Consider the following 12,417-nt stretch of genomic DNA (forward strand, 5'->3'; position numbering starts at 1 on the left):
TTTAAAATTATTAGTAAACTAGAAAAAAATTGAATAATAAACCATTAAGGAAATTTGATGTTCTTGAAGAGATTTTCACTATGCTTTAGGCTTAGAATAGCCAGTAGCAAGTTGAATGTAGAGATTCTCAGTCATCTAGACATAAAGACTTTTAATTATCCAATTTGGGATAAAAACCCTTCGTATGCATGGTGTGAGAATATGAACGGATTTCCAGAGAAAAAAATTGCAGACTTCAGGAACCATTACCACTACTCAGGTGACCCTGACAATAACGGATAAACTTCCAAATGCTTCAAAGACCCTCTAAAAGGATGCAAATGACCAGCTGTCTACAAGAAATATAAATCTTTCCATTCCCCACCATCCAGTCAGAGCTGAAGAAGCTTCTTGGATGAGAAGCGAAACATCTTCAAATAAAAAAACAAGAAAGTCCAGTTGCCTCCTGAAAAAGCACCTTTAGGACTAGGAAGTTGAATGCTTTCCACTTTTTGCAAATGGAAATGTTTAGTTGTTTTTTACCTTACCAGTAAAATGGCAAGTCATGGTCACCTGATAGCTTCCTTTACGAAGGCAGCAGAAGTGAAGTTGTAAATGCATTACAGTCACACAATGTTTTGCTTAGTGACCACATTACTGAGGGATAGAGCTGCCAGTCCTACTTGTGGTCATTAAGTGAGGGCTATCTGTACAAAAGTTCAAATATTTATTTATTTAATTAATTATTACAATGGCTCAGTTTCCTGTTCTGGTCAACGTGTTGAGAAAAGAGAACTTTTTATCTAATCTATTTGTCAAAGTCACTACTTACCAAGGTGGGGAGATGGAGTGACATACTGGCACTTTGGAATGCAACTTTCTGCAATTTTGATGCAGAAATTATTTATAATCCGGAATATTTATTCAGGTTGCTGCTGGAAGCTCTAAACTACTTTCAAACTGTGTGTGACCAATTTTATGCATTAGATTCTTATTGTAAATAAGACAGACAGACAAATGATATTTATCTTTTACCATAGGAAAAGATAAAACACATTTAGATCTGGATTTAGCACAAGAAAAAAAATCAAAATATAATTTTCCAGATATATCATATCACGATTTTGGAACCATTGCAACGGTATTAGAAAATAACACTGGACCATGATTTTTTTCAAAAGTTTTTCTTCCTGGGTGTATCACATAGAAATCTTGAGAAATATTAAATTTACTTTTTAATGACTATAATATATTTAATCACGTAAAGGTTCTGACATGGGGCATGGCTTTAACAGGGCTAAAAGTGTTTTGCTACTGATTTTTGTTTGTGCTCTTGTTGCAATGTCCAATAATAGTCAGCCAGCATTGACGGCTGCCCTGATATCATTTTTTTCATTGCGGCAATGTCCTGGTGAAATCTGAAAGATCACCATGTTCTTTCATTGATCAATATTGGGTTTCATTTGTCTAAATCAAAGTAGGCTAGCAAAACTAAACTGAATTTCTATATTCAAATTGGTTTAAATCTATTTGAAGACTTGTATGTATGCAAAATTATAAAAATCAGAATAATTACAAAAAAAATAAAACTGATTGGATCACACTCATAAATATTTCATTTCATGTCCTGATTGCCTTGGTTCTGCTAATTCTTGGACAATATGTTTTGTATTATTTATTCATTTATTCAATTTACATGGCCACACATCTCAAACATATGCTTTGAGTGGTTAACAAGGAATAAAGGAATAAATAAACTAGGAAGCCAATAATTTAGACTTGGCTCTCCAAGATGCAGTCATCCATCATTTATACTGACTGCTAACCTTCCTGACATTACAGATTTTCTAGAGAGATTTTATAAGTTACAGCTATGCCACACTAGAAGATTTAGTGTTAGAGTAGGAATGTATTCTATTAGAAATCAAGAGAAGATTAAATCTACAAATTTTTCTGTATTAAGGGCAGGCAATGAGATCTCATGTTCTTTTTTAATTTAATGTTAATTGTTCACATAACATCAATTCATATTTAAATAATTTATTCATGAAAATGCTTGAATGAATGTTTAAAATAGAAGTTAAGACAGAATTTTTCTTCCTGGGCATGACAGATGGCAAATATGACAATAATGTAACCTATTTAATATTGCATATATTTACCGCGGCAAGACTAGCATTTGCTCAAAAATGGAAATGTAAAGAAATACCCTCAGAAGAAGAAGTAATACACAAAATTTACAGCTGTGCAGAGATGGACAGACTCACTTTAGAACTCAAAGACAAAAGTGAATCAACATACTATGAAGTCTGGAATAAATTTTATAATTGGTTAGATAAGAGGAAGAATGCCAAAAACAAAGGATAACGAATGTCTGGAAATGTATATATCAATGTATATCAATATATCAATGTATATTGAATTTGTGAATGTAATATAGGTTTATTAAATACATGCGTAGTTGTTTAGGAAGTAAAATACTGCATACTTGATATATAATGAAATAGGAGATATGTAAATTTGTATATAGATCAAGGAATAGATTACTTATTAACCTGATTTAGATGCAAATGTTAGAAACCAAAGACGTTGAGCAATGTTCATTGTTTTACTTTTAAAACTAATAAAATATTTAAAATTAAAAAAAAAAGAAAATGCTTGAATGAAATAATGCAGCCATAATAAATATGACTGCCTGTCTTTGAAAGATTTATTTTAAAACTGAGATTTATTTTCACTGGATTGTATCTGTATAGCTTAAAGTGGCATTCAAATGACTCTCTAGCTGCTATTGAAATTGCCTTTTCTGTTTTTGAGCTGAATTCTTTGTCAGTTTAAAATATCAGGGAGAACTAGGATGCACTCTCGGTGGTAAAAGCTATCATAATGATATTTTTTCAGAGATGATTTCTATTTTCTATTTCTATTTTTAAAAGCTGCATCACACAATAAACAAATTGCAGGACTAGTTAGAACTATTTGTTACCCAAGTACATGTACTGTGTGTTAGTGGTTGGACACAACTGAGTATAATCTGTTGTTTAGAAAAAAAAAATTTCCAAAATTTTTTATTATTTTTAAAAGATAAAACATAAAATACATCTTTTTAGAGCAAGGGTTTGGTCTGTCATAAAGTAAGTACAATTATTCAAATTCCCTCAATCAATTTTGTTCCAAATTTTGTCCATTTACATCTTAAAAAGAAAAAAGAAAAAAGAAAAGAAATCTTATTCTAAACATTTATCATTCTACTATTACGCCCAAAATTCTAGACAATAAATACCATTCTAAATCTTTATCATTTTAATAATCAATATTTCATATATATTCTTCAGTCCTAAAACCCATTACCACAAATCTATATTTTACTTCACTTAAATGACATCTAATATCCATAATCTTGACAAAAAGTATTTTCCTCCTCTCTTAAAGTCATTTCATAAACAATCAACATTTCCTTCTATAGTTTGTTACTTCCACAATACTTTATTTTGTTTATTTCAAATTTATTCTCATATTCTATTGAGTCTAATTTTTAGCTAATTCATAGTTTAAATGTCTATTTCCCAGCTGTATTTTCCAGTACGCCTATCTCTATTTATTTAGACTGGTTTACAATTTAGCTCCTATTTTCCAATAAAATCTCTTCCACTTCCTCCTAAATTTATTTTTTAGCTGGTTCGCATCCTAATCTGCTGCTTTCCAGCAATGCTTTCCTCCACTCCTTACCTTAATTATTTTGGCTGGTTCACAGTATTATTTTAACTGCACACCAACCTTCTCCTTAACTCCTCCTAAATCTATTAGAGAACTGGTTCACAACTCAAGTAGTTGCCTTCCAGCAATGCTTTCCTCCACTCCTACCCCTATTTTTAACTGCTTCACAACTTTATTTCAATTGATCCCCAGGTATAATCTCCTCCACTCCTAACTTTTTATTTTTGGCTGGTTCACAGCTTTGCTTTAACTGTTTCCAGCATATGCTTTCCTCCACTCCTAACTCTTATTTTTATTTTTAACTGGTTCCCAGTTTACTTTAACTCTTCTCCAGTATGATGCTTTCCTCCACTCCTACCTTATTTGTAAAACTGGGTCACAGCTTTACTTTCACTGATCTCCAGAGTCATGCGTTCCTCCACTCCTAAATTCATTTATTTAAACTAATTCGTAGCATTTATCTCTTATTCAGTTGTTTAGCTCCAAATTATTTCAAAGTGTGTTACCAATATTGTTTTCCAATCTATTCTCCTCCATGTCTCTTACCAATTTAAGATAGAAATATATTTCAATAAATATTCTATCTCCTATTCTCTCCTAAGTTTTCTCCCATTCCATGCTTGTTTCTTATTTTCAATAAAAAACATTTTAAAGCACTTTAAGATCAATTTTTTATGATTATTAACTCTATAAATAATTATTTTAGCATCCAATGCCTTGAAAAGAAAACATTTTCTTCCATGTTATTGTAAATGTTATCTGTAAATAATGCTTGTTGAGAATACAAAATTTAAAAAAGCATTAGAATATCCAAAATCATATTTTTCTTCAATCATTTATGCTCTTATTTCTTAATCAAATTGTTTATATATTTATATAAAAATAATAGTAATAAAAAAGAGAGAGCAATAGCAATAATAATAATAGTTACAATAAAAAAAGAAAAAAAGAAAAAGAAAACAATACTAAAAAAAGAAAAAGAAAAGGGAAGAGAGTAGAACTATAAGGAAAGAAGTCAAATGGGTTAAAAAAGAAAATAGAGAGGGGGAAAAAACAAAGAGAAAGATACAAAAAGAAAGAAATAGAGAGAGAGCATAGAGAAGGGGAAAAAAAGGTATCTCCTAACATTATACAGTCACCCAGAAACTATTACATTCATTTAAATCAAAGTATGATATTTTGTTGTCATGTTACATGATATATTCCATAATTCCTTTCTCCAGTCTATCCAGATATGTATCTTTTCCATTTAAATGTCATCAAAGTTATGACAAATTAGTTCTGAAGCAATTCCATATATGGTATCATCATGTCCTTCTTCTATTGCCACACCCTTCTTTTGTTGCCACATTTATTAGTTCAATTATCATTGTTTCATTTAATTTCTTCTTTCTATTCTTCAATGAATCCTCCAGTGTACAGATTATATATCCTAAATCAAGTTCTCTATATCTTTTCCTCAAAATAGTCAAGTTTAAATAACAAGCAACAAAGTTTCTCTTTTCAAATAACAAGTGGAATTTACACTTTCACTTTAGCTGGCAACCATTTTGTCCGTCTCTGTTTGTCTTTTTCTTTGCTTTTAAAGGCATAGTTATTTCCTCTTCTCCTTCCTCTCTCCCAGACACAGTCCAATCTCATTTATCCACCAAAAAGAAAAGAAAAAATATATCCAGATCTGTAATCAAACATCTCCAAGAAGTCAGCAATTCACGCTATCCACCAATGGGTCTTTAGTCTTTGTGCCCCAATAGTTCTCAGCCACTATCAAGGCTGGGGCAAAGTAATTGTAAATTAGCGTTTGTGGGCAGTTCTGCCTGGGGCAATGTCCACTCATCCGGCATCCAAACTCCCGGCTCCGCTCTCCGCTTCTCCACCTCTCCTCCTGCACATTCTTATATCCCAGTTGCCGCGGTCTCAGGGCAGCCGCCATGGCCTCCGCTCCACCGCCGGCGCAGAGGGTAAACCTCCGGCCCCAAGGAACCTGCCCGTTCCTCTCGGCCATCCGAGGGGTCCCACTCTATCCCCCTGTCCCTACAGGACAGGATAGGTCCAAGGACCTACCAGTGGGGGCTTGGCAGACGGGGTTTTCGCAGGGCTCCGAAGAGCCCACTAATTCCCCATCTGTATCCCCGCGGCGCCAACCAGAAGTCTGTTGTTTAGAAATTTTTGTCTTTCTTGGTCATAAGAAGCCAGTAAGCATTCGACAGAATTCTGATTGGACAAGGACGAGAGTCAATCAGTGATACTGGACATATGGAGTAGCAATAAACCCCATCTACCTCCTTTCTTTCTCATAGTAACAAATTCTTTCTTATCTAACCTATCAGTTAGGATCCAAAGAGTATTAGTTGGATACAGGAAATGAAAGGTTGATATATATACCTTTATATAGAAAAGTATATAAAGTCTCCAGAGCTTGGGCATGACCTTTGCTTAACAACCACTACTAACCTCTTTTAAATAAGTATCAAGCAATTGAATACTCATTTCAGGAATTAGATATTGTGACGCACAGACAGAGATTGAAGACTGAAGAGTCTTTGGAAATATCTGGGAACTTTCTGTGAGGGTAGGTGTTTATAGGTATATAATACGTAATAGGTATATTTTGTGCTTTGGTATATATAGATGCAAATACCTATTGTATGTGTTTTCCTTGTGTGCATGTCTAGTAACTAAGTCTTAATTTCGTGTATTTTTTCCTTTTGCAGATAAGACATGGATGCACACTCCAGAAGCTTTATCAAAGCACTATATTCCTTACAATGCAAAGGTGAGGTGTGTGTCTGCTAACTTGTTTCTACTAACTTGATAGCTAGCAATTGTCTAAATCAAATCGTTGTTGTAATTACTAAAGACTTCATTCTTTCAGGGGGTTATTTGTTGGGTTCATATGGTAAAAGAAGAGAAACAAAGTGTAAGTGATATCCCCCCCCCCTTTAAACAATAAAAGAATCTGGGAGAGGTTGAGGTAGCTCTTATCAGAGTTTGAAGTGGTATTGCAGAGGCCTTTTGAAATTAGGCTGAGGGCCACATTTATTTCTAGGACCAGGAACTATCCATTCATAATATTAAGATATTTTTTATTTTCTTTTGTAAGATATGGAGTCCTTTGTGCTTTCTGAGTTTGGTTGTTTTCTTGCAGACATTTCATTACCCAACTAGGCAACACCATCAGTGCTAGAAGAGAGTAGGATTTACTCTGTTTATATACAAGTGGCTTGCCCTATCTGTTTTGGTGGGAATGGTCTGGGTAGTTCCCTGAACAGCCCAGAGAATTTGCTGTTGTTTACTGTTTAATTGTTTGTCTGAGTTGGTAGTCCCTTAATTGGGGTATTGTTTACTGTTTGATTATTAATCTAATATTAATATTGGTGTTACTCTCTGCTTATCTGGGTGTTCATTGCTGGTGAGGAGATGTAATGGTGTCTTAGTTTCCTTATTAGCTTTTTGACTGTCTCTTTTGAATGGTATGTAGATGTTGTTTATCCCTATGTGGCCATTTGAGGGTAAATTTGTCCAAGTGCCATCTGAATGGTTTGGTCTGAGTGGCTTAGTCTAGGTTGCTCACAGTTTCTCAGTTGAAACTATGGTTAAGTCTGTCCATGTGTCATGAAATTAAAGTGTTTTCATCATCTCTTGTTCATGGATGCGCTCTGCTAATTTCTGCCAGTCTGTCCTACATAGTGGTTGTCAAAGTCTTTATACTGTAGATTGTAGATGATTCTTGTTTTTTGTTCTAGGCTACTGGGTCTTTTGGTTCACTTAAGATGTTTTTCAGGGCTTTGTTGGTATGTGTGCTATATTAATGATATGCAGTTATAATAGTCTGTTGGTGCTTTCTGAGATGTTTTTGATGTATGGCAATATTATCCTTTTAACAGCTTGGGTTGGTTGTGCAGTAGTGTGTTAATGGCCAGGCACTTTTAATAAAGAGGTGTGAAATGTATCCATTTTGTTGGAAGATATATAGATGATTATTTTTCTGATGTTCAGGGTTACTGCAGTGTGTTTATACTCACCTAAATAATGTTCTTGCAGAGCTTCTCTTGTGGGAATTTGGGTTGTTACTTTGGTAGTGAGCACTTGGTTGGTGTGGATGCTTTTATAATAGACATATGTTTCTAATTTGCCATCATTGCCTCCGCTGATAAGGGTATCATATTGTTGTTTCTTCTTCCCTTGTGAATTTTATTCCCTTGAATATGCATTTGATGGATTCATGTGTCTACTCTTTTGTAAGAATTACTAGTCCTCCTTTGACCCAGTGCTTCCTATTGCCTATCCAGATGGCAGAATGAGCAATAGTTTGCTCTTTCACAGTATATAAATAATTACCCTGCTCAAAGTCATTGGACAGGAGAGAATTTAATTACCGACCTTTCCACTGTAGTTCTTTCTATACAATCAATAGTATAGTTTTCTTACTATTAATAGGAAAAAGCTATTGATCAGAATTATCAGAGTGGAGACAGAACTTCAACTTCCTTTTTTGTTGCTGTTTGAAGCATAGAAATAAACCTCATAATCAAAATGTTGAGGAACAAGTAAGCTTCAATTGACCATCAAAGAGTCTATTAGTATACAGAACGAAAACTTTCAAAACTATTTGGTAGCTGGAAGAAAGTGCAGTCTTCTGTTTGCATTGAGAAATTAACTTTCTCCATTACAGCAGGGAGAGTGTCTTTAAAAGCCAGCTTTTAAAAATTCATTTCCAGTCTCTTCCTCCTTATATGCTATGCTTGGATAGGAAAATGTCATGTATATAAAATCTTTATAGACCTTTAGCTGATTATGTTGGAAATGGTACTGCAATAAATAAAAATGTGCACGACAGTAAATAAAATATGTTGGCACTGGAATACTACCTGTTTGAAGATTAAGAAAAAAAATCTCGTTGACTGTATTTTCTGTTGTGCACATATCATGAATATTCATATCATGAATATCATGATTAATATCAATAGAACCCATCTGCACATACTGTAGATCTGGAAACTGATAGCTAACCACAGATATAGGATCAGCTAACGAGCTTGAAATCGCAAGAATTCACAGAACTCTTCCAATATTCCATTATTTCAATAAAATATTTGTACAGTATTAATATTGTGTTGTTTAGATAACCTGGAGTTTTGGAAATAAAGAAAAGGGAAAGAAATATTGTATCAATATTAATTATAATTTATTGATATAGATTATTGACTTTTATTTATTGATATTGATACAAATATTTGACTTTTTTAATACAAAATTGATTTGAGTGTGGCTGTTGATCAAGTGAGTGACCATAAACTTGAATGTATGAGTGCATGCAATGTCTTGTTAAATTTTCTTGTTTCTTGTTTATTTTTTCTGAGACTATACCTAGTAAGAAAAGTTATGGTTTCATTTCAAATTTTAATTCCAAAATATTCTGCCTTGTACTATATTTACCTTTCCATGTGTGATAAAACGTTCCTTCTCTTTCATGGCACCTCCAACATTTGTTATTATCTTAAATATTTATAGAGTTGCAAAAATCTGTAGAACATTTGTACCAATATTCCTTTAGGTTATAACTTATATGTTTTACAGATTTAGTTCACAATTCTTCACATTGTTTTGCTATAACTGTTTTTCTAAAAACAGTTTCATCCATTCTATTTATATGGCTTTTTCTTTCTTCTGTCTGCGCATCAGGTCTAAGTAAAATTTTATATCTGTATCCTTACAGGTAATGTATGAGTAAGTAAAATTCTTTTTTAAAAAAAAAATCCTTCTTAAGGATATGAGGGGGAAATATGACAATATTTCACCTTTATCTTCATTTTTAAAGTTCACTGAAATCAATCAGAAATAGTATTACAGCAAAATAAGCAACTATTTTACTATGGGGTACTGGATCAGACACTGGATGCAACACTTCTCCAGATCCAAGATAATTAAACTCAGAATTTTAAGTTCATAAAGCAGAGAAATTGATTTCATGTGTAACATGCCTTTTTAAAACTATCAATCCTCAAGTTCACTATGTTTGTTCAGGAGAGAATAATAAATGATAGGATAAAGCACTGTAAATTTAGGATCATAGGAACCTTAGGTATAACTTCAGAAATACAGAACTACAGTGTCCAAATTAAAGACAAAGCTAACATTTATAATTTATGAAAGTGCATATGTAATCATGATCTGTTTCTGGGAAGTACATATTATAAATTTATATTGAGCCCCAAAATAGTTGGTTAGCTTCTGATTTAATCAACCTATTATGCTAACAATCTTGGGTTTTTTTTTTTTTTGAAAAGAATGCAAGTCTGTATAGACTTTTTATAGAAAATTGGTTGCAGGCAAACAACATCTGGTACTTGGAAAGCACTTAGAAATAAAGCTGCAATTATTTTGGCAGACATAAGCACAGTATACTATAATGAAAAGGAGATTGGATGGTAAGAACAATGTTAATGTACAATGAACATTCATTGGATATTTTGCTGCCAAAAGTAAAATGTAGTCATGAAGCTTAATTAATTTTGAAGCTTCATAAAACTTATTCATTGCGCAACTGTACCATTTCAAACATAATAGATAGAAGTAAGTATTTGAATGCATTGCTACATAAAATACTTATTTTTTTTACTTTTAAAAGCATTTTTTCAGCTGAAGAGGTTGTAGAAAAATTGCTTTTAAAAATAATTTAATTTTATAATAATAATTTTAGCTTCTGTTGATTGTGCGGCTCAGCTGGGCATGGGGGGGGGGCAGGGATTTTTGCTACCGGTTCTCCGAACCACCCGCCTCCAGGGAGCGGGAGCATTTCACCCTTGGTTTAAACCTACCTTGTGAATTCTGAATTTATATTTCATACTTTTTGGTATTTTTAGTTATTCAAAGGCTGTCTTTGTAGACTGTTTAATTTCTTTTGATTTATTAGACAGGATTAAAAGTGAATTTTGTTATAGGAAATATTTTATGATATTTTATAATAGCCCAGAATTTTATTCACTCATATCAATTAAAAAAATAAAAGATGTTTATAAAACAACATTCCCTATATTTAGGAGTTATTGTCTATTCCTCCACAATACAGTAATTAAGAGTGATGTTTAGATGGCTTAAATTGGCTGAAATTCACTAAAACCAAATGTGCTATGGTGAATCAGATAGGTAACTGCAGTACAGGAAAATATTTTTTAACTTTGTTACATTGGCTGTAACTTTAAGCCACAAGCTGGTCAATTAAATACCATTAAACATCTGCTTCTCTCTCTCATTAAAATCAATAGTGTGTTTGGCTGCTATTTTGCTTCACAAAAACTAATATATCATTGTTTTTAATGACATAGTAGCTTTATACATACAGCAGGGCTTCTTGAACCTGGCAATATAACAACCTTCCTAAAATGATAAATAGATTTTTATGCCCCCTCATGGAAAGAGAGAGAAAGAGAGACAGAATGAGATAATGATAATGAAAAAGCTGTTCATGATAAATGGTCAATGTATGGCTACATCCATGTTTCAAAACTCAACTTTTTTTTTTTTTTTTTTTTTTTTTTTTTTTTGCTGCTTTCCTCTCTACTTTGTTTGCACAAACCTGTTGTGGGCAAATGCAAGGAAGGTGAGAAAGAATTTTACCTGCATAAACTTGATTAGATTTTTACCCATAAATTTGTTGCAACTACCTGAGGTATCATCACCTAGCTAGAGAACCCTTGATGTGTATTTAGAGCTGTTCAGAGGTGGTCTAACTCACTTCGAAGACCAGATCCAAGATTCTGATATTAGACAATATAGCCCCAAATAAATCTGATTATTTGACTCATTCCTGAATCTGGAGCTTGGTTCAAATAGAATAGCCGCGCGAACTGTCGTGGGTGCACCTAGGTACACCCACATTACACCCACATTCTCCGCGAGCTGCACTGGCTCTCTATTGGTCTCCGGTCACAATTCAAGGTGTTGGTTATTACCTTTAAAGCCCTACATGGCTCAGGGCCAGGTTATCTTCGAGACCGCCTTCTGCTGCATAGCTCCCAGCGACTGGTAAGGTCTCCTCTGGGTCCCGTCAGCTAAACAATGCCAGCTGGTGGGCCCACGGGGGAGGGCCTTCTCTGTGGCGGCCCCAGCTCTCTGGAACCAGTTACCTCCTGAGGTCCGGACCATCCCCACCCTATGAAGTCCTGAAGTGCTTCAGGACTCAGCTGATGCACTGTAATCATAATTCTATTTTTAATATACCAATTTAAACAGGTGGGTGCTCAAGCTTTATCTAATGGAGCGATGTACAGAGACTCCCTTCAACAAACTCCTCCTGCCATATGAGCTATTTTTATAGTGGTGAGGTATGCTAGCCATTTGATTGGTTCTATTTTCATATTTTTCTGCCCTTCCCTTCTGGGAATAGCAACCTTGGAGGTTCCCAAACCAGGGTACCTGTGTAGTCTAGTGATGTCTGTCATGGGTATCTTACTCTTTTGAGCACAGCAGCCACCCTGCTCAGGCAGCACCCATAGTATTCTCAAAAATGACGAGTAAACTTTGCACTCACAAATTAAAGGGAGTATACCTCTTCTATGCATCCTCAATATTTCTGGATGGCCTTCTTTGTTCTTCAGTTGGTACCTGAAAGACCTGTGTCCATGCTTTTCTCTTTTGCCCCACAGGTTTTGATTTGGACAGCACGTATAAAGAGAATGGTCAATTACTAATCCAAGTGCTTACTCCCTTCCCCATCAC

General features: G+C 34.1%; 1 protein-coding gene across 17 annotated transcripts in view; it reads left to right on the plus strand.

Moving 5' to 3' along the window:
• Nucleotides 1-12,417, plus strand: part of GULP1 (GULP PTB domain containing engulfment adaptor 1) — a 112,860-nt gene that overhangs the window by 59,395 nt on the left and 41,048 nt on the right. For 10 of the 17 annotated variants that reach the window (XM_087882086.1, XM_087882100.1, XM_087882088.1 and 7 more), the window contains exon 4: nt 6,411-6,472. In XM_087882086.1, coding sequence (XP_087738212.1) covers nt 6,411-6,472 — 62 coding nt within the window. Of the gene's footprint in view, nt 1-6,410; nt 6,478-12,417 lie in introns of all 17 variants that reach the window. The other 7 variants (XM_087882102.1, XM_087882094.1, XM_087882098.1 and 4 more) reach the window with 1 other exon arrangement.

The sequence above is a fragment of the Pantherophis guttatus genome, chromosome 1 (genome assembly GCF_059756535.1).
Source record: "Pantherophis guttatus breed Tessera chromosome 1, ASM5975653v1, whole genome shotgun sequence".
Taxonomy (NCBI): Eukaryota; Metazoa; Chordata; class Lepidosauria; order Squamata; family Colubridae; genus Pantherophis; species Pantherophis guttatus.